Raw genomic sequence first — 23,182 nt, 5'->3', positions numbered from 1 at the left:
TCCACTAGCATTAACACACAATTACTTGAACGTGCTTAGTATCTGGCAAAATGAGTGATCTCTTTTTGATCATTGATTTCAAATTTACCTTAGCTTTTCATGAGCTTTTATTACTTTCACATAAATTCTAGAATCAATTGTTAAGTTCTTCAAATATTTTCCTAACCATTTGGAGATAAATTTTAATTGATTGTCTATATATACCATTAGATTTTACTATGTGATAGCTTACTTAGGATTTGTTATGATAAATTAAAATGTTTATAAAATATGATTTTTATTATCATAAAATGTCCTTTCAAAAGTTATAATAGTCTCATAAGTTTTGTTTTTTTCTATTTAGTTGTGATCTTTAAGAGAAGGGAGTATGTGTCATTTCTTTATTGAACAATGCTTATTTGTAAAGATTAAAGAGGAATTTCTAAGACATTAAGGGGTAGATAGTATTTATGTGCATGTGTGTACATTATATTTCTGATCTCTAGCTTAACTTGTCATCAAAGCATACATTCTGACTCATAGAACTTCAATAAATCTGAACTTTGACCTAAAGTGTGATTGATTTAAGAGCTGTTATTTTGCTATTCAGAACTTTCATATACCTACAACACTGTATTGTTGGTTTTCATTGCTTTATTTTTCTGTAACATTGGTCACGGTCCTTTATCATTCTCATTAACACAATTTTAAGAAGAAATGTATTCAAATTCCTAGTGACAAATGTAATAAAAAACAAAAAAGTCTTCCTGTGTTAAAAGAAGTATTGAGGAAGAGGAAATCTTGGCCCTATCCTACTGTTCATATCTTGAGCACTCTACATGCAGGATGACTTAAAATTCTACCAGATTGTTAAATGGATTTTTACTGTTTCATGTGAATGACAAATTCAGGATTTTGTAGTACATTTCATTAGTACTTGCTTTTAACTTTTGGGAGTGTCACAGAATATTCTTTCCTTTTTAAAATTAACTCTAAAAAGATTCCAGTATAATTTTTTATTCATCATGAAAGTGACTAAGCTAGACTTATGGAGTATATATTGCCCAAAATCAATCAAAATTCGTCAGCTTCTATTGTGTTTCAGTGCCTCCCTTGGTTCCATGTCTTGAAATCCTTACGAAGTACAGACATGTTTTACTCAGTTGTGCCTTTTATTTATTAACGTGTTAGTGGTTCATAAAAGAAGTTTATAATAAGGTGCTTATTCACAGAGGTGTAGGATGAATATTTTTGTGGCAAGTTGAAAAAATAAGAGGTGATGATACCATGTGGTATAAGAAAGAGTATTACAACATTTCAACCTGTCATAACACATTTGGCAAGAATATAAAAAGTTATAAATTTCCTGAGTTTATTGAACTTTAAAGTTTGTACATTTTCTAAGTTGAAAAACTATAGTATTTCTTTCTTAATTTTTTATTTTTAAATTTATGAGACATATCTTATTGTGAAAGGACAGTTGATGATAATATAAAAAAAAATTGTGAACATTGTAATTTGGCATAACAAATCCTAAGTAAGCTATTACATATATATACATATATATTATTTATTTCTCAGTTCCTTGCATTTTAGTGACCAAATTTTATCAATTCTAGAATCACATGTTCTAAGGAGTTAATGAATCTTACACTAAAAATTGAGAAAAATTTAGAAAAATTAGGAAAAGTTGTGATTTCAATTGTATATATAAATACTGCTAATATACATGAACTCTAAGAGTTAGCTCACGTAATGCACAGATTTCATAATAATACCTACTGAAGGGAATGCGATTTAGTTCATCTTCAAGTTTTCAAGTTGTAAAAATATTTTTGAAATCACTCCTAGTGGTGGTCCATATGGAGTGCTGGAGATTGAAGCTGGGTTGACGGCATGCAAGGCAAGTGTCTTACATGCTGTGCTATTTTACTGGCCCCACCATATTGTTTTTAATACATTTTTTTTGAGAGAAAATGTTACCTAAAATGCAAGACAAATTCTAAAAACATTTCACTACATTAATTTTTAGGAGCTTCCCTCAACAGTGCTTTTAGGGAGTAGTCACTCCTGGCTGTGTAAATCTAATGTTTGGTACTTGGATCTGACTATATTGTGCTACTCAGGTCAATGGTAGTGGGAGTTTCCATGGCTACTTTTGATGTTGGTGGGCCCCACGGGTGACTTATGTGAAGCGGGGAGGAGAAAGACAGTCACTTTCTCCCCACCCGCCTCAGCCACCCGGGACCCAGGGTTCCTGGGTTCTTGTCTCGCCTCGCAGAAAGGAATTTCAGGAGTAGACGAGCAGTGAAATAAATAGATTTTATTTAGAGGATTTTTAGGTGCGGAGAGGGAGAGAGAAAGAGAGAGAGAGACAGAGACAGAGAGAGAGAGAGAGAGAGGGATTAGACACAAAAGCATGAAAGTACACATCTCAAGAGGGGAGATGCGGGCCACACATGTGCTTGGGCACCACATGTGGTCGGCCACGTGGCCGCAAGCAGCACATGGGCTCAGGCAACATATGAGCGCCCTTCCTTTGTTCAAGGTGGCCTTTATAGGGTTTCTCCAGCCTGCCCCCATGTGGGGCTTCTTCCCAGGTAAAAGTTCGTTGCTAAGGAGGCTACCAGGGATGTCCAAAAAGAGGAATTTCATGGGGAGGCCTATATCGTCAGGGTCTGCGGATGGTCTTATCAGGCCTTTGTTTTCTGTATCCACAAGGTGGGTCATTCCTAGAATTCTTCTTCCATGAAACTTCGTTTCATTGCAAAGAGCCTTTCCCTATCTACCTGCCTACATCACTTTGACAGTGCCAATGCTTGGTGCTCTAGGGTGTGGGGGTGGAGAGTATGCTGTAAAGAATCAAGATGCCACGGATTGAACCTGAGTGGTTTGTGTGCCAGGGATCCAATCCGGGTTGAGTGCATGCAAGGCAGACACGTTCTCTGCTGGACTATTGCTCCAGTCCCAGGTAAATGTCTTTAAATAGTGGGAAGGGTAGTTTGGCACAAAGAAAGATGGACTGATTAGAGGCCTGTGGAGCTAACAGTTTTCTTAAACCAAGAGATTCGATGATTGATAAATCACAATAGATAAAGGAAAATCAAAGTATAAGAAAATGGTCCTTGGAGCTACATAATCTTCAAGAACAAAATATGTGATCCTCTAAAGTCTGGGATGTGGAGGTTAGATACTTATTTTGAAGAAAGAAAAGAAGGTTTAGGAGTAGGAAGGAGATATCTTATGTATGGTATATGTAGATTTCCTGATTAGTAATCCAATATGTCTACTCTCATATTACGTTTCCTGGCTTAAAGCTAATTATAAAATAGGAAGCCCTTGAATTTATGTGAGTGATTGCATGAATTATAAAGATAATGTAGGTGAATTTTTTTTCAAGATAAAAGTACACTTCATTCTTCAGAGAAGAACAAAAAGTACTAAGAACTTTTTAATAATGAATGAGCTTTTCCCATGCCCCACTCAACAACAAAGCCCCCAAAATGAGGACTGAGTGGATTCAGTTACCCCTATTCTTTTTCTTTTGGGAGCTGGGGCAGGTCTCAGGTCTCCCTTAGTTACCTCCATTCTAAATAAGAATCAGCAGCAACCCAAGCTGATAGACTGACTAGAGATCAGTTATGAGTGATCTTTAGGATAGTCTTTGCTACATAAGTACTAAGGCGCAGAGTCTTTCAAATGGGAATAGCATTGTAGCACTGTAGCACTGTTCTCCCATTGTTCATCAATTTTCTCGAGTGGGTACAAGTACACAAACATCTCCATTGTGAGACTTGTTGTTACTGTTTTTGGCGTATCAAATACGCCACAGGAGCTTGCGAGGCTCTGCAGTGAGGACGAGATACTCTCGTTAGCTTGCGGACTCTCAGGAGGGATGGAGGAATCAAACCCGGGTCAATGCCCTACCCGCTGTGCTACTGCTCCAGCCCAAAATGGAAATAATAAAGACAAATCCTTTCTTAAGGATTGCAATGTTCAAAATGTGTTCAAGAATGATGCAGTGGAAAGAGGATGGGAAACAAGAATTTTTAAATACTAATCAACTCCTCAAACCCAAACAGGAAGCAGGTTTTAAATGAGATATTTTTCAGTTTTAAGTTTATCTGGCATTTAATCACAGAAAAAAACCTAAGCAGGAGTATCATTATTTCATTATTTTTCTTAAAAGAATAAAAAATATTACAGATAAAATTTTCATGAAGTTTAATTAAAATATGTTCAGAAGTTGGAGATTTCTGAGTGAAAATTCAGGAGTAACCCCCAAGCATTGCTTGTTGTGGCCCAAACCAAACAGCAACAATAATAGCACCAACAAAAAAAATGCTCTATTTCGTTTACTAATTCTTGAAGTTACAGAAAGACTATTAGTTAACTTAATTCAATCAAATTGTTTCTAAAGATTCATCATTTGTCTGTAATGATATAATATATTTTGAATATTTACATCAAAGCATTTATTTATTTATAAGTTAATATTCTGGTTAAAAAAGTATTTTTTTGCTGTCATTTAAGGATATTTCTTATAGTCATTAGCTAGTGTATAAGATAGTGCTAGAACTTTGATAGTGGGCATGGTGAAGCACACACAACAAAGTGTGAAATTGATTATTTGTGTTTATTCATAGTTTTGAACTGTTATAAAAGTTAAATGGCATTTGTTTCTTGTGTATTTTTATAAATAACTCAAACGAGGGCTAATCAAATTATAATATATAAAAGCTCATAAAGGAGATATTTATCCACAAATAGGAAGGAATCAGTGTGGGTGTATGCTACTGAATGGAATAAACTTGAAATTATTATACTCATTTAAGGAAGCTAAACACAAAAGGCCACACATTTGATTTTTATGAAATATCCAGATAAGGGAAAATCTGTAAATATGGAAAGTACATTTGTGCTTGTCTGAGGCTCAGGTCAGAATTTGACCCTTTATAAACAGGGATGTGTTTTCTTTTGAGGGTAATTGAAATGTTATACAATGATGGATACACAATCCTGTGGCTATTCAAAAACTTTCTAAAACATGTAAATTTAAAATTAGTAGTATAAAGAATTCTATAAAAAATACATTTTCAATTTTACATGAAATATTAGAACCATAAGAATAGAATTTAATAAGAGTAAGGAGAGGAGAAATACAACAATTTTTCAAAAAATTATGAATAGACCTATAAATATGTGTTTTATCCTAAAAGGATATGTGAACTTTATGTTGAATAGTATCATTGTATAGATAATTATTAAGTATCTACGTTAACAAGTAAACTTTTATAAGAAAAATCTTTATAGATACCAATAGGTCACCTGAAAATATATGAGCCATTCTGTCACTGTCACTGTCCTCCCTTTGTTCATTGATTTGCTCTAGCGGACCCAGTAACGTCTCCATTGGAGACTTTGTTGTTACTGTGTCTGGCATATCGAATAAGTCACGGGGAGCTTGCCAGGCTCTGCCCTACGGGCAAGATACTCTCGGTAGCTTGCCGGGCTCTCCGAGAGGGGCGGAGGAATCGAACTCGGGTCGGCCATGTTGGCTACGTGCAAGGCAAACGCCCTACTGCTGTGCTACCGCTCCAGTCATTCAGTATAAATAAAATGATAATTCATTATTAAATGGGTATAAAATCTCTTAGCAAGCAAAGAGTAAACAAACTCTTCTTAATCGAGTAGAAGTCAACCATAAGCATCATAAGTCATTGCCACACTCGTGCCAAAATATTGAGAAATGTGTCTGATCTTTTAAAGAAGCACTTTAATGTCTCAAGTAAAACTGGTTCAAGGTTCTAAATTCCACAAAATGTTGCCTGCCCGTGAAATTCTGCATTATTTCCTCAAATCTGAATTATAACCTAGCTGGTAGTGTATCCTCTGTGAGGTGTTAATTTCATTACATTTTTATATCCGGTTGTTTTTGTTGTTGTTGTTTCATTATATCTCATTAACTTCTGCCTCTGAGTCTGATTTGGTACACCTGCTACTAATCATATGGGCTTTCCTTTGCATGTAAGATTCTTTTTTATAACATTGCTGCTCTCCATATTGTGTCTCTGTCTCTGGCTTTTGCAATTCTGATTATAATGCTTCATGGATCTTTCCCATTTTCCATTTTTGCTTTGAGCCATTTGGATACGGTACCTGTACTCCTCAATTCTGGAAAATGCCTATCTCTTATTTCTTAACTAGTGATTCTTCGTTGAATTTGCTTTTCTATTCTTTGGTGACTCCAGTGATCCTTGTATTGTTCCTGCTACGTCCATCCCATAGTTCTCTGGTGTGCTGTTTATTTCTTTTCCGATATTTTCCCATCTTCTGCTGTTTCTTGGGGGTTTTCTGCAGCTTACCTTGTTATTCTCAGCTGCTGTTATTCTCCTGCTCTTACCTTTCATTGTGAATTTTTCATATCACCTACTATATTCTTCATTTGTTTCTGTTCTTTCGTTTGTTTGTTTGTTTGTTTTCATTTGGGCTTCTATATTTTCTTGTGCTTTGCTGACTACCTGTGCCATCCTCTGAGCTCATTCAAGTGTCACGGAAGTCACTCTCTAGTTTCCCGAGCGGGTTGTTCCTGGCCTTCCATGTTATGATTTTCTCTCATTGAATTAGGTGGGCTGTTACATAGTTTCCCCATTGTCTGCAGTGTGCCTGCTTTGCTGAGGGGGAATCTTTGTGCTTAGCTCTCCTGGGAATCTCTAAGGGATTACGCTGACTTTATTGCTCCTTTCCCTCCACGTCCATCCTCATTCAGTGACAAGAGGTATAAGTATAAGTTGTGAGCAGAATAAAATGTGAAGAGTAGAGACAGCTGTTACAGTGATTGCAGTATGAGTGTGGAGTGTGGCTGTGGTCCTGGAAGGTTGAATGGACAGGCTGAAAGTCTGGGATGTGGAAGTGCATCTATGAACTGGTGGAGGGTGAGCAAAGAGGCAGCCAGTACCTAGCAAAAAATGAGGGAATATGCTGCTGCTTCCCAAAGGACCCTAACGATGTCAGCTGGGAGGGTGACCCGCTTAAAAGGGTGGAGAAGCTAGCAGAGGGCTTCAGATGTGCACATGACCCTGCTGAGGTGGCAGAGGGTGAGCGTCGGCATTGATGACATCTAGGTAATGTTACGTAATATTTATCTTTTTGAGACATCATATATTGATATGTCAGCCTGGAGGTAAAATTAGCAAATGTCTCATTGTCCGTTAGCCTGTATTTCAATATAAATAACAAGAAATTATGTTGACAAAAGTATGCAAGTTTAATTCTTTGAATTAAGTTTATTTAATTATTGCTCAAGCTAACCCTCTGCTTAAAACATGCTTAAAAAATATAGTGCTTTAAACTTGATTATAAAAGAATCTAAAGTTAGGTGGTCTAAATAAAATATGGTACCATCTGTATCAACAACCTGTTTTTATTTCTGGGTCTAAGTCTCTACTGTCACTTTTTCTTAGCCAAAGAGGAGGAGAAAATGCCCAAGGGGAACTTTTTTCCAATGCTTTAATTAACAAGACCTAGAAATGTCATAATTCACCTCTGTTCACATCCTCATGGACATTACTTAAACTCATGGGTACAGCTAACTCTAAGTGGAGCTAGAATTACCATCTTGATTTTTGAATGGAGCTACTGGCTAATCCTCACCATCACCAACAAAAGTGTTGAATTGTACTTGATTTTTCTCTTTATTTATTTTTCATATTTGTACATCCCTGCAAGTACAGGTTTACATATGTCAGAGTTTGTGTTTTAATTCTATAATATTTATTTCCTTAATACAATTTTGTAGAGAATTTTTACATGTATTCCTATATGCTAGGCCTCTATAACTTTCTGAACTTACCATTAGACCATACAAATTGTTAGAAAGCATGACCTTGGCATTACAGCTGGAATATACTGATTCACTGGTAATGCATAGAATAAAATGAATATTATTTTGTTCTGTAGCTTTTCAATGTTAATATAAGAATTTCATTTTAGACATATTTTAATATGATCATTTGTAATTTTTCAAATTATCTTTCATGCGTCCATGTCATTATTTAAATATTGGAATTCCATTTTTTAGCTTGAAACACCCTAATATCTAATTCAGCATTAGAGCTTTCTGGGGAAACAGGCATGTTCTAGAACTGCTCTGTCCAATATGACAAGTACTGAAGATTTGGGCACGTCTATGCTGATTAGTGTGATGAGGGAACTGAAATTTCAATTTTATCTTACTTCATTGACTTAAAATTTAAATAAGCCCAGGCAGTCAGTAGTTGCCAAATTAAAGTGTAGTCAGTCACTGCTTGCTCATTTATGAGCTTAGTTCTGCCACACCTATTTTATTGCATAAAATAATTGTATAAAATTTAATTTCTCCTGAAGTGTTCTTAGATGAATAATTCTACTAAAGGAAATTATTTGCAGCTGCTTTATCGTTTGAGTGAGAAATGGTGTATTTGCAGTGATTTAATCTATCTTTTAATAGTTTGATAATAGCCATTTAGTATCACTGAAGACAATATGTGCCAGCCATTGTTATAAACATGTTACATATAATATGTAATATCATTATTATAAAAAGTTTATATCACAGTGAAACTTTCATCATGACTATCATCACTGTATTTTTTTTATTTATAGTTTGGGGGCCATACCCAGCTATGTTCAGGACTTATTCCTGTCTCTGCACTCAGTGGTTACTTCTGGCAGTGCTCAGGGGACCATATGTGGTATTGGGAATCACACCCAGGTTGACCACATGCAAGGCAAGCATTTGACTTGCTGTCCTAACTCTCTGACTTCTCACCATTTATTGATGTTTAAATGGACACGCCACATAATTATTAATTTTTGCCTAAGATCAAATAACCAGTAAGCATCTGAAATATGACATAGCTCTTAGGCAAAATGACCTCATATTCTAGGTTCCACTCCATTCCCTTTCCTCATTCCACAGAGTAAGATCTTTTATCAGTATTGTTCTTTATTCAAATGCATCTGTTTGGGGTCCAAGAGCTTCGTTTGTGTATGCATAGTATCAAAGACCATTGCCTCCGGCAAGTGGTAAGAGAAAACACAGTTTCTCTTTCTTCTCTGTCCAATCACAACTCAGCAGCAGTTATGCTTATAAAAAAATAATAAAATAATAAAAATAAATTCAAAATATTCCCTAGATTATCCTTTTAAATCTGGCACTGAAAGATTATTTTATGAATCAGGCACGGAGAATTTATCAGAGGCACACTATTTAAAATAGCAAACGGACATCATAATGAGCATTTGCCGTATGTTTGCACATATTGCTACAAAGGATTATTCCAATTTCCTCTCTACGATGCTAACTGAAAGAATTTTTAATAGTCAAAATTGATTATTTTCAAAAGTATATTATATCTATTTAACTCAGGTCAATCAGCTACAAGTTAAAAGTACTTAGAAGCATGCTGCCCATAATTAAGTAACCTTATCTGCTAATATTACAGAGTAAGGATACCTTTAGGTGACATAAAATCTGTCATTTTAAGTATGTCCCAAGTCTTTTTCAGATTGCTCATTTCTCATTCTCTAGAGAAATGTGATCTCTAAAAAATAAATGTCTCTGTCAAGTCACAAGTAATATGAGCACATGATGAAAAAATGGAATTTTTGAGTCTCATAAGGGATATTGCAGTATTGTAAAATTGATTTTACTCCTTGTTACTTAAGTTCTATGGTCATTTCAGGATTTTACCTTCTAGATGTAAAGGGAAGATTATAATACCTTTCAGCAGGGGGGAAAGAGGCTTTGGGGACCAAGAAAATATTTTTCATATGAAATTCTTTGTCATAAAATGCTAATGTTGGTGTTCTTGTCTTTATGTCTATGCATTCTTTAGCTATGAGGATAACAGACCCTTCATCAAGTAAGAATGACCTGAATGGCTGATAAATTCCATTTATCAGTGTGGTCCCATGAACCAGCTGTCAGATCAGTACTGAAAAATCATTAGAACTTCTGTCATTCACGTTGAGGCAGAAGAGCAAACTGTGCAGGAAAATAATCAGGCATACAGCTGAAATGCAGCATAAATACACTCAAGTGTAATAACCCTCCCCCAAAATCTGCTTCACCTCTTTTAATTGGATCACCTGAATTCAGTGCCACAGTAATAGCAACTTCATGTGGTACAGACTTGTTTTGCTTTTAATAGCTTTCTCTTTTCATTGTGATATGTTTCTCTCTGCTGCATATGTCTTCATTTCTCTTGTTTGTTTGGACATCATTCATCCAAAATCATTTTGCGACTTAGAAGTACGTTCAATATGATCTTGTGGAAATGAAAGTACCCAATTGATATAAATGGATTTCTGTTAAATATCCAAAAAAAGTGAAAATGCCTTCTTCAATAATTAAAGTTTGTATATGCAAAATGACCTTTCCAATTTGACACCTGTCTGTTGATTATCTATTTCTTTACTAATATGTCTTTTTAAGTTCTGAAATAAAGCTACAAGTCTGTACTGATTTAATAAAAATAAATGAAGATATTTAGATTTCAGACTTTTCCCATATGCTTTAAAATTACATGTCCCACAACAATAAATTCAAGATTAGAAACATGTGGGTGACCTTGCTATATAGATTTTCAGTTTGTTCTTCTGGTGAAGAGTCCTTTGTTTTCATTTTCTCCAGTGCCATTCACTTATTTCTTCATGCTCTTGCTTTCTTTTTATGTCAGAAATTGGGCTCATTGCAGCATTCACTCTTCAGTCCACCATGTGTTTTACAGTGGATGATAGCTGACTTGAGTATTCATTTTATGTCTAAACATAAAAATAGCAATTTCGCCTTGATTTTAGGGCAGTTTTTCCCATTTTTCCTTTTTCCAATGTCTTTAAGAGCTGAAATACTATACTTTAATGAACTAACTAATATTTCCAAGTCTAATTATAGAATAAAATAAGTGTGCAGGACATTCTTAAATTGTGTAAGCAAAAATGCCACATGCAAATACAATTCTCCTTTAGAGAACTTTATTCAAGAATATTAATATATAACATAATAAAATAATTTCATATAATACTTTAAGGATATAACATTTAGAAGATAATTAAATCTGAAATGTAGTTGCTGATTGTTGTAGAAAATAGTAAATATTTAAGATTAGTTTAATAAGACTTTAATCATAACTGACAACTTTGTGGCCACATACATTTTGAAGATGCTGTTCATTATGGTTACTTTATTAGTCCCAGATTTATATTATGATAAATACAAATCATGTCCATAGTTTTCCGTTTCAATTCCAAAACCTATTTATACATTGGACAATATAAGTGGAGGAATAATAGTCTGCTAAAATAAAGTTTTTGCTGTTTAAGAGAGGTGTGCTGGTAAAGGAACGAGGCAGGTGCATGATTTGTATAGGTACATAGTATGGCATAGTCCTATTCTTCCACATATTTACAAAGGAATGGAATAAGATTCCTTTTCCTATTACTGGATGCCCGTCTATTGAAAAGATTAATTTTATATGAATAGTAAGTGCATAACACATAATCACCAATGCATGTACTTCTGTTACCTGTTTGTTAATTACTCTCATGAGTGGCAGCTTGGAGGAAACAAAGAGAATGGAGTCAAGTGAGAATTTGTCTTCCATTCTAGATTACTTGGTTCATTCTACTCCATCCCCATTCTCAGCTTCATTTTCCCCTTCAGTTAACAGACAATTCAAAGAGATGAAGGCGCCTTGAGCCTTTTAACTTTTCAACAAAGCTGCCAATTGTCTGATATCCAAGTCTAGTCCAATGTGACCAATTTGAAACCTAACGGTTGTAGAAGAAAAACTTTGATCTAGAGTAGAATAATTTTCTCAAACCATTCTATCTCACCTTTTTTAGATTAAAAGTTCTTATATACAATCAAAAGCTGGATCATTCTAATGAGTCATTTTGTCAGTAACTACTAAAGATTTTAAGGAAAAAAGTGGAAATTTGGAAAAATGGGGTAAATGTATGTCAGATGAAAGGAGAGAGTCCAGTCAACCAAATATTGTCATATCAATGAGACCAGTGGAATCTAACAGCTTTCTAGACTTTCCCCAACCTTGCCATTCACCATAATTGCATTTCCATATCATTTACATACATGCTACAAAAACTTGTGTAGCTAAATAGCACAACTCTTCTTTTGCTTAAATTGTGTTCATGGCATTTTCATTCATGTTTATCTCCTCAAGCTTGAAAACTTGCAGTGTTCATTGAAATCTAAAAGTACTTACACCACCCGTCTTACGTTTTCTGTCTAAAAACTTACCATAACAATTTTTTCAGTGTTGCTATTGTTGAGATATTATTGCATTAGGTAAAAAGCAGTCATTGATAATCCTTTATTTTTTCTATTCTCTCTACAGGTCATGGGTTATAGGTGCAATAGCTCTTCTCTGCCTATTAGGATTGACCTGGGCCTTTGGACTCATGTATATTAATGAAAGCACAGTCATCATGGCGTATCTTTTCACCATTTTCAATTCTCTACAGGGAATGTTTATATTCATTTTCCATTGTGTCCTACAGAAAAAGGTAAGATCTTTGTTCAAAATTAAGTGGTATGCATTTCATGATAACAATTCAAGCAATATCCATTTTAATATGATATGCCTGTGTATTTATCTCTAAAAAATAAATTTCCTGATTTTTAATAATAAATGAGACAAATGCCAAATAGAAGCATAAAAGTTGGCGAGTTTAACAGCAAAACCAAAATTAGCATGCTATGAGTGGAACAATGCACCAAAGTTATGGAGCTTACTATTTTTATTGTAATATATGTAAAATTGTATGTTAGGAAGTAACTTTTCTAAGATGTTATAGAGGTGTGTGTGATTGTATTTGTGTGACATGCAGAGGGAATATCTGTTTTCTCTCTAAGTATAAACTAGTTTAAAAACTGGAGAGTCCAGGGAGATACCATAAGTGCCAATCCTGGCTTTGATCCTGGCACTCCATGATCTCTAGCATTCTTTGATGTAGACCATCTCTAGAGGCAGCCCATTTGATCAATGCTGCTTGGAGGCCCCCAAGCACCACTCACATGTCCTTGGTGGTCTCTGATACCACAGGGTCTAAGCATCAAAAGTCCTGTCTAACCCCGGCATTGCCCCCGGACCTCCTTAGCACTACTTGAAAACCCCTCTCTCCCAAAAATAAGAATGTAATTGTTCAAACTTTTCTTGAAAAAAAAAGTTGTATTAATGAATGAGTACTCAGTAAATGACTATCATCTTAGAAACATCTTTTATAAAATATTTGCGTTAGATGATTAGAACACAATCTATTTTTAATACGGTCACGGTCCTCCCGTTGTTCATTGATTTGCTCAAGCGGACCCAGTAACATCTCCATCATGAGACTTGTTGTTACTGTGTTTGGCATATCAAATACATCATGGGCAGCTTGCCAGACTCTGCCGTGCAGGCGAGATACTCTCGGTAGCTTGCCGGGCTCTCCGAGAGGGGCAGAGGAATCAAACTCGGGTCAGCCATGTTGACTGCTTGTAAGGCAAAGGACCTACCACTGTGCTATCAAAAACAAAATTTTATTTTTTATAATTGTTTACATCTACAAGTACCTAATTTTTTGTAATTTTAGGTAGCATGGTTTACAGAAATCTGCATAAAATATTCCAGCACCCTCCAACAAAGTGTCTACTTCCCTCCCTCATTGTTCCAATGTTCCCACCCACCCCGCCTACCCCTGTGGTAAACCTTCTACTGAATACCAGTTCTTAGAGCAGTTACCTTTCCCCTATTGTGTTTATTTCTATACCTTATATGAGATAGATCATTTTGTATATGTCCTCTCCCTTTGACTAACTTGATTCAGCATGATACTCTGAAGATGTATATGTATCATTAAATTTCATGATTTTACCTTTACTTACAGCCAATTAGTACCCTATTGTTTATATGTATCATAGCTTCTTTATACAGTTATCTGTTCTTGTACATGGATTTACCCCTGACATACATTTACCCCATTTTTCCAAATTTCCACTTTTTTTTTCTTAAAATCTTCAGTAGTTACTGAGAAAATGTCTCATTAGAATGATCCAACTTTTGATTGCACATATGAATTTTTAATCTAAACAAATGTGAGATAGAATGGTTTGAGAAAATTATTCACAATAGCCAAGCTCTGGAAATGTCCAGATTATTGGACATTATTGTATAATGTATAATTCACATTTATTATTGTGAATAATACTACAAAAACATGTGTATGAAAGCCTTTTTCTTTTCTATTCTTGGGGGGTTCACACCCGGCAATGCACAGGGGTTACTCCTGGCTCAGCATTCAGGAGTTAACTCCAGGCGATGCTCAGGGGACCATATGGGATGCTGAGAATCAAACCTGGGTCAGCCATGTGCAAGGCAAATGCCCTACCCACTCTGCTATCTCTCCAGCACCCAGAATGCCTTTTTCTTAAAGGAGATTTTTGATTTTCTGATTGTATACCATTTGACCATATTTAAAATGTGGTCTCTGCGAATTCCAGATGAACTTGTTCATATGCAGAGTATAAAGGAAAAAATGAAATAGGCAATCCTGATGAAAACAAACTTCAAGACTTACCAGTAGAACTATGAATTGAAAAGTCTAAAGTTTCAGAAGGAAAGGGACGTGAGACATTGTCAGGGATCTTGACACACCAGAAGCAGGATTCGTGTAGCAGCACTGCAAATAATTCACTGCTATTATAAACTATAATACCTCAATATAAATTAATGTGTTAAAAATGAAATGAATGCCTCTATACTAAAGGAAATATGCAAAGGAGAGAATAAGAATTAGGAAAAATAAATATCACCTCAAATATTAAATAATTAAATAAAATTAAATTTCTTCTTTGTAGCTGTTAAATAGACCTCTGTTCCAAATTATTTAGATCTGAGTCTTACTTCTCTCATTTGAAATATATAACTATGATTTGGAGCAATAGCACAGCGGGTAGAGTTCCTATTTTGCACACCAGTGATGTGAGTTAGATTCCTGGCATCCCATATGGTCCCTGAACCTTTCCAGGTGTGATTCCTGCACACAGAGCAAAAAGTCAGTTGTAAGCAATACTGGGTGTGGTCCAAAAACAGAAGAAAAATTCTTTTGTGAGGTTAATGAACTATGACAAAATTAATTAACCTCACAATGACCAGTTCCTTTGGATATAATGTGGAGATAAAAAAGTTATGAGTTATTATGAATGCCTTTAAAAATGAAATGGCAAAATGTGGAGAAAACTTCCAAAATGTGAATAACAAAACCTAAAAGTTTTACTTCCAAAAAACAAAGAAAACCATGACTGAAGGTGTTCAGATGTTTGAAAAACTGAAGGGATCTAAAACAAAAGTTGGAAAAAAAATCTTCCCACTTGTCAAGAAAAATCTAATTTTGCATTATTTTGTTTTGTAATTGTCGGTATTAAAAACACATAAATTTGATTATAAATTCAGGCTCAGATAATAATGACTAAGTAGACCTATGAGTAGATTATAATTGGAAAAAGTTTATGTTAGAGTGGGTGGGTTAGAATCTACTAGGTCTAAATTTATTTTGAATTAAGTCTTTTTAGAGTGATCTTCCCAAATACTTAGAGTCTATACCATCTAAATTGCTGTAGTTTATTCCATCACATTTTCACTTTTCTACTCATAACCCAAATAGTGGGGATTCCCGTAGAAAGAAGCTGGATTGATGAAGGCTAAACCAACCTCAATATAAAATTCTCACATTCACTTTGAGTGTTGGCATCCAGAAATATCTCAAATTTCTTTTTGACAAATAAAAAGAATCTTGTTTCAAGGGGTCTGAAAAGACTTCTTACTTTCCACAAGAAAGAATGTGAATAACATTTTATGAGTGTAATAGGAGGTACATTTTATTAATTATAGTTTGGCTCCCATGTTTACAATGCATTAGTATTCATGGTTTTGATATTTATGGCAACCACACCCAACCCCCACCAAAGTGTCCAAAACCCTCTACCAGTTTTCTCCTATTACTTCTATCCCACCTCATATTTCTCCTCAACTATTCCCCACTTACTTTGGGTTTCCATTTTATAATCCAGGGTCACAGGTTGTCATAATTCGGTACTGTCTAATCTTGTTTTGTTGAGTGAGACCATCAGGTATTGTCCTCCTTCTGTTATACTTAGCTTAAGATGATGTCCTCCAGCCCCATCCAAGTTGCAGAAAACTGCAAGATTCTGTCCACCCTTATGGCTACATAATATTCCATTTTGTATATAAATCACATCGTTATTCATTCATCTGTTGTTGGCCATTTTTTCCCCTAATATCCTGGCTATTGTCCTAAATACGGTAGCACAGTAACACTGTCCTCCCGTTGTTTATCAGTTTGCTCGAGGAGACACCGGTAATGTCTCACAACAAATTATGAGACTTGTTGTTACTGTTTTTAGCATATCAACAACAATGAAAAATTAAAAAAGAAAGATTACCCTCTTTAAAAAATTAATTTGCATATTTACTTTACTTATTCAGATTCCTTTGTGTCATGCTTATTGTAGATTTAATCTTACTTATTTATCTCACTTATAAGTTGCTTGCTATGTAGCCCATCACTTTTACAAAGTGAACACTGACCATCATATCAATTGAAACATCATACAGTGTAGTGGATAATATGCAGTAAAGGTAAGGTAAAGGTAAAGGCCCTCCCGTTGTTCATTGATTTGCTCGAGCAGGCCCAGTAACGTCTCCATTGGAGATTTTGTTGTTACTGTGTTTGGCATATTGAATACATCACGGGTGGCTTGCCAGGCTCTGCCATGTGGGCAAGATACTCTCGGTAGCTTGCCGAGCTCTCCGAGAGGGGCGGAGGAATCAAACTCGGGTCGGCCATGTTCGCTGTGTGCAAAGCAAACGCCCTACCGCTGTGCTATCGATGCAGTATCACTTTTATTTTATAATTAGCTAGAAATTTGTAATAATATACTTAAAAACTTAATATAGAAAAATTCCATACAGTAAAAAAATTATTTGTTATACCCTTTAAATTTTTTATTTGGTTGTATTTTAAATTACCTAATACCTACAAGTTTTCTTTAATATTATTTTTCACACAACATGGCAATGGATTAACTAGGAATTGTACTTAGTATTCAGAGGAAATTCGAACCTTAGTATGTGAAACAAGTCCATTGTCTTCAGCATATTGGAAAAATTTGATACAAGTGAAAATTTTTAAAAATATGTCATCATCAAGCTTAGTTTGGTGGATCATTAGAACAAAGTTCAGCAAACTGCAGCTTCTTGGCCAGATTTTTCCAACTGTCTTTAATTTCTATAGCCAGTCAGCCAAGAACTTTTTTTTAAAATGGCTACTTTAAAAATATCAAATGTGTACATGTACAATGTCCTTGGCTTTGCCTCTTGGATCATAAAAAATAAAATATTGAGTATCTGGCACTTTATGAAAAAAATTGCAAAGCTTTGATAAAAGCTTATATTCATGATTTGTAAAAATAAGTAATAAACGTACATCTTTAAAATTCAGTCTCTGCTTTTTAGCTTTTTAATCTTGACAGCATTTTATTTGACATAAAGTACATGAACTTACTGTTTATTTTCTTACAAATAAAAGTAGAAATATTTGAAATCTGTAGAAATATTCTAAGGAAATGTTTCTTATTAAAATCTAAGATATAGATGAGATAGACCTTGTATAAGCTGAAGGATTACAATGAATTCTTCTATCTATATTGTGAAATGCTATGCACCTAGTGCACTTCTATCATTTTTTGTACTTTACAGTCATTTTCTGTGATAATACAATACTGTTCATTATATCCCAATCCCATACTATAACTTGCCCTTTGATTATCATCTTTCTACTTCTCTTATCCCAACTCCTGGCATCAACTATTTATTCTATTAATTCACTATTTTTTATGTCTATGACAATTTTATTTACAAATATAAGTAATTTCATGCAGGATTTGTCTGTCTTTGAGTTTATTTTTTTACTTTCCATGGTGCTATATATTTCCATTCATGTTGTCACATATAGCATGTTTTCCTTCTCTCTCAAAGCTAAATAATGTTACATAAGCCCTGCAAGCTACAGAGAGTATCCCGCCCACATGGCAGAGCTTGGCAAGCTCCCCATAGCATATTTGATATGCCAAAAACAGTAACACCAAGTCTCACAATGGAGACATTGCTGTTGCCGCTTGAGCAAATTGATGAACAACAGGAGGACAGTGCTATTATTACATATAAAAACACATTTAGCATATATATATGATATATAAAATGCTTATGAAGACCACAACTTCATAACCAGTTTATTCCTTCATAGACTCCAAGGTTGGTTCTGTATCATGGCTATTATAAATAACGATATATTGAACATGGGAAAGTGCAGATATTTCTTCCAGATCCCTATTTCTTTTTCTTATATCTGTTCTGAGAATGTATCATTCAATGGTTTTGTCTTTGTGCAAATTTAATAACATAATTTAATAACATAAATTTATAATGCCTACCACATACCTTGGTTATATGGTATGATCTGTGGGACTACCTTTCTACTGCCACCTATTGTTGATCAAAGTATTAGATGTTACGTCTGTATACCCAAAGTGAGGTTGCTGGCTCATAGGATTCTGTTTTTAAAATTTTTAAGGAACCTCCACACTATTTTATAGAAGATTTGTACCAAGTTATTTTCTAACCAATAATACCTAAAGGTTCCCTTTTTTCCATATCTTCTTGTCTTCTTGAAAAAAGAAATTCTGATTTATAATGGTATCTCACTATGTTTTTCTTTTAAATTACCCTTTTAATTAGTGATTTTTGAGCCTCTTTTTATGTACCTGTTGGCTGTCTCATTGTATTCTTTAGGGGAAAATGTTCAGTTCCTTTACCCACATTTAATCATGTTTTCCTTAGCTGCTAAGTTGTACGATTACTTAATTTTGAACCAACTGATAAAATAAAATATATGATTTGAAATATTTAATTTCATTCTTTAGGTGGTATTTTCATTTGTTATTCCTTGTGCTGTACTAAAAAAAAGAAAGTTTTTAAGTTGGATATGGTTTGAGTTATTGATTTTTGCTTCTTTGTGTATGCTTTTAATGTCATAACTAAGATAACTTCCAATTTCTTTCTAGAGAATTTCTGTTTTCAAGTCATGTTTTTAAGTTTTAAATTTTATTTTTTTTATGTGTGTTAACAAATGACAAAGATCCAATTTCATTCTCTTTATGAGGTTAATATTGTTTTCCCCTACATTTAATGAAGACACAACCTTCTTGAGTGAATTTTTTTTTTTGGCTCTTTATAAAATACTAGTTGGCATTATGTGCAGAGGCTTATTTCTGGCTCTTTAATTTGTTGCATTTTTATTGTGTATTTTTATAGTAGTATCATACTGTTTTGAATTCTATAATTTTGCAACATAATTTAAACCAGGAATTTTGAAGTTCAGCTCTTTCTTCTTTCTCAGGTCTGCATTAAATATTTTAGGTCATTTTTTTTCTCTTCCTATAAAACTGTATTGGAATTTTGAGAGATTTGTTGAATTATAATGTGACTTTGAGTAGGGTATACAGTTTAGCAAAATTAATTTTAGGAGATTTTTTTCTCCTAAAATTAAATTCTAGCAAGTTGCTCATATTAATGTTGTTGTTTGAATTTTCATTAGAGAAACAAAACATTCCACTTTTGGAATACTTCTATTTATAGCTATTTTTATTGATCCAAATAATTAACAATAATGCATGTAGTACAGTTGTTTAATGAATAAGGAATACAGATTTTGTCAACAGCATTTGTACTTTTACTTAACTCTTTCTTCTGTTATGCACTTAATTTTATTTATTTTTAATTGCACCTGCAGTATTTTACATTTTATTTTTATTTTGTTGTTGTTATTGTTAATGAAAACAGGGTTTTATTTTTTATTATTTTAATTTATTTATTGAATCACTGTGAGAACAGTTACAAAGCTTTCAGGTTTAAGTCTCAGTCATACAATGATCAAACACCCATCCCTTCACCAGTGCATATTTTCCACCACCAAGAACCCCAGTATACTCTCATCCAAACCCTCCCCATGCCTGTGAGGCAGATGATTTACACTTAACTCTCTCTCTACTTTCATTACATTAATTATTTCGACAAAAGATGCACCATTATTATTTGGAATTTTTTTTTTGTAGGAGTACTGCTATTTATTCAGCCACTGATTTGCTCGAGCGGGCCCAGTAACGTCTCCATTGGAGACTTTGTTGTTACTGTGTCTGGCATATCGAATATGTCACGGGGAGCTTGCCAGGCTTTGCTGGGCAGGCGAGATACTCTCGGTAGCTTGCCGGATAAGCTGATTGAATTGGGCATGAACTCCACCTTAATTTTTTTAATTTTTTTTTAAATATTTATTTATTGAATCACTGTGGGAAAAGTTACTAAGCTTTCAGGTTTAAGTCTCAGTCATATAATGATCAAACACCTTTCCCTTCACCAGTACTCATTTTTCACCACCAAGAACCCCAGTATACCCCCTCTACCACCCCTCCATATGCCTGTGAGGCAGATGATTTCTACTTAACTCTTCTCTACATTGATTACATTTATTATTTTGACAAAAGATGCATCATTATTGTTTAGAATTTCCCCCCAAACAATCAGAATTGCTGAAAAGGCATTGTGAAATATTTTGTTTTCTATAGCTGGTTATAAGAATCATATAATGTCATGTGGCCACAATTTTGGATTTCTGCAAAGAGCCAGATAATTACAAGATTGGTTTCTGTGTGTCTGGTGTTATGACCGTGCCGGAGAGCCGCTCATGGGGGGTAACTCGTGACCTCAGTAGGGTGTGAAGGACGTGCCGGTACCGCCCCCCTTCCCATGAGACTGCAGTTGCCCTATTACCGTCAGCTCATACCTGGCTTTCCTATAAGCTCTGAGGTGGCGGCCACTTTGCTGTCAGGGGGGAAAAAGGTGGAAGGGTGCAACACCCTTTCCCTCCTGGGGAGGCATGGCACTGTAGTTTAATGCATGGTCCATTTACTTTTCTTCTGCAAGCTGCTGGGCTCTGGACTAAGTCCTTTTGCCTCTGGAGCCATGGCTGTGACAGAGAGCCGCTTGTGGGGGCAATGCATAACCTCGGTAGGGCGTGAAGGACGAGCCGGTACCGCCCTCCTTCCCATGAGACAGCAGTTGCCCTGTTACCACTGCTGGCTCATACCTGGCTTTCCAATAAGTTCTGAGCCGGCGGCCACCTTGTTTGCAGTCCAGAAGCATTTCGGCCAAAAGCCGCTGGGTTTCAAGATTTGTTTCTGAGTCTCCAGTATCATGGCTGTTAATCAGCTTGATCAGGAGCCAGAGAGACCATTTGGAGGCCGTGACTCGTGGTCTTGTTGGGATGGGAGAGTTGGCTCCACCCCCATGTGGTGAGGCCCCAGTTGTCTCATCACTGCAGGCCCAAACCTGACTGTTCAGTGGCCTCTGGTGGATGGCGGTCACCAGGCCGCCAGGGGGAACAGGCCAAGGCACGAAACCTATTCCCACCTGGGTTGACCCAGCACCAGTAACCTACTGCAGGGACCGGATACATTTCTGCCAAAAGCCGCTGGGTTTTGAAATTTGTTTCTGAGTCTCTGGGATCATGGTCATTAAGCAGTTCGATCAGGAACCAGAGAGGTCATGCCTCCAATTATATAGCTTAGCTGGAGGTGGTTTGTGGATGTGTCTCCCACATACCTAACTTTTGGCCGTTTACTTCCTTGGTAAACTTTGCCCCAAAATTTTGGGGTCTGGCCAAAGGAACAGCAGCAATTTGGGGGTATCTAAAAGTCTGATGTTGCCATCAGGCTACTGATGCACTCACCTCACAGGTACAGATTGACCTGCTGGTGGCACCATACCCCCGTATTATTTGGAATTTTCCCCCAAGAATCAGACCTGCTGAAAAGACATGGTGAAATAATTTGTTTTCTATTGCTGGTTATGAATACTGTATTGTGTCGCAATTTTGGGTTCCTGATATTTTACTAATTAAGTCTGGAATAATTTCTTCCAAAAGCCGCATAGTTCTGAGATTGGTTTGTGTGCCTCTGGGTCCATGGCTGTGATGGAGAGCCGCTCGTGGGGTGCAACTCGTGGCTGGGCAAGAAGGACGTGCTGGTTCTTCCCCATCCCATGAGGCCTCAGTTTCCCCGTCACCCCTGACTCATACCTGGCTGTCCAATAAGTTCTGACACAGAGGTCACTGTGCCTCCAGGGGGGAAAAGGTGGAAGAGACAGGCACCCTTTCCCACCTGGGGGGCAGGGGGTGCACAGCACTGTAGCTTAATGCGTAGTCCATTCACATTTCTGTCCAAGACTGCTGGGTTCCGAATGAGGTCCGTGTATGCACTTAGTTTTATAATATAGCTTCTGCTCATAATTATTTTGCTTCTGAACTCAGATATATAAGAAATATTTCATTATCAAGGTATATTTTATTGTATGCTTATGTATTCCTGACTAAATTCACAATGATATATTTACCTAAAATGTGAAAATAATTGAAAATCAAATAACTTATGACAAGGTATAGAAAGAGGTCTCACGGTCATAGTCCATATTATTTTGTTTATTCCATTTTTAAAATACATGCTAACCATTTCAAATAAAGCTATGGAAAAATAAAGTCCATATAATTATTCATTATTTCATATAGGTAATGTGGGGCTTGGAATCATTAGGTGTCCAGATTTTCTGATTGTTTATGTAATAAATCAATTTAGAATATTTAACCTTTGTTCAAAACTGTAAATAGTTTATAATGAATTCTTGTGGCTTTTAGAGCAATAAGATAGATCTTTCCTCTTCATTTCTCTAACCCTTCCAGTCTTACCCCCTTTTTTGCCCTTTCCCAAGCTCTTCTTTTGCTCGTATACTATCTGTGAACGATAGCACAGCGGTAGGGCGTTCGCCTTACAAGCAGCCAACATGGCCGACCCGAGTTCGATTCCTCCGCCCCTCTCGGAGAGCCCGGCTAGCTACCGAGAGTATTGGATATGCCAGACACAGTAACAACAAAGTCTCCAATGGAGACGTTACTGGGCCCGCTCGAGCAAATCGACGATCAACGGGAGGACCTTTACCTTTATATTTAAATACCTTTAAAAAATGTATTACTT

General features: G+C 35.7%; 1 protein-coding gene across 23 annotated transcripts in view; it reads left to right on the top strand.

The window, feature by feature from the left end:
* ADGRL3 (adhesion G protein-coupled receptor L3) overlaps positions 1–23,182 on the top strand; it is an 882,914-nt gene that overhangs the window by 774,232 nt on the left and 85,500 nt on the right. For 12 of the 23 annotated variants that reach the window (XM_056111479.1, XM_056111468.1, XM_056111464.1 and 9 more), the window contains 2 exons: positions 9,858–9,884; positions 12,378–12,546. In XM_056111479.1, coding sequence (XP_055967454.1) covers positions 9,858–9,884; positions 12,378–12,546 — 196 coding nt within the window. The remainder of the gene's footprint in view (positions 1–9,857; positions 9,885–12,377; positions 12,547–23,182) is intronic. The other 11 variants (XM_056111470.1, XM_056111466.1, XM_056111471.1 and 8 more) reach the window with 1 other exon arrangement.

The sequence above is a fragment of the Sorex fumeus genome, unplaced genomic scaffold (genome assembly GCF_029834395.1).
Source record: "Sorex fumeus unplaced genomic scaffold, SorFum_2.1 ptg000013l, whole genome shotgun sequence".
Lineage (NCBI taxonomy): Eukaryota > Metazoa > Chordata > Mammalia > Eulipotyphla > Soricidae > Sorex > Sorex fumeus.
The sequence above is the reverse complement of the archived record's forward strand: the minus strand, read 5'-3'. Positions and strand labels throughout refer to the sequence as shown.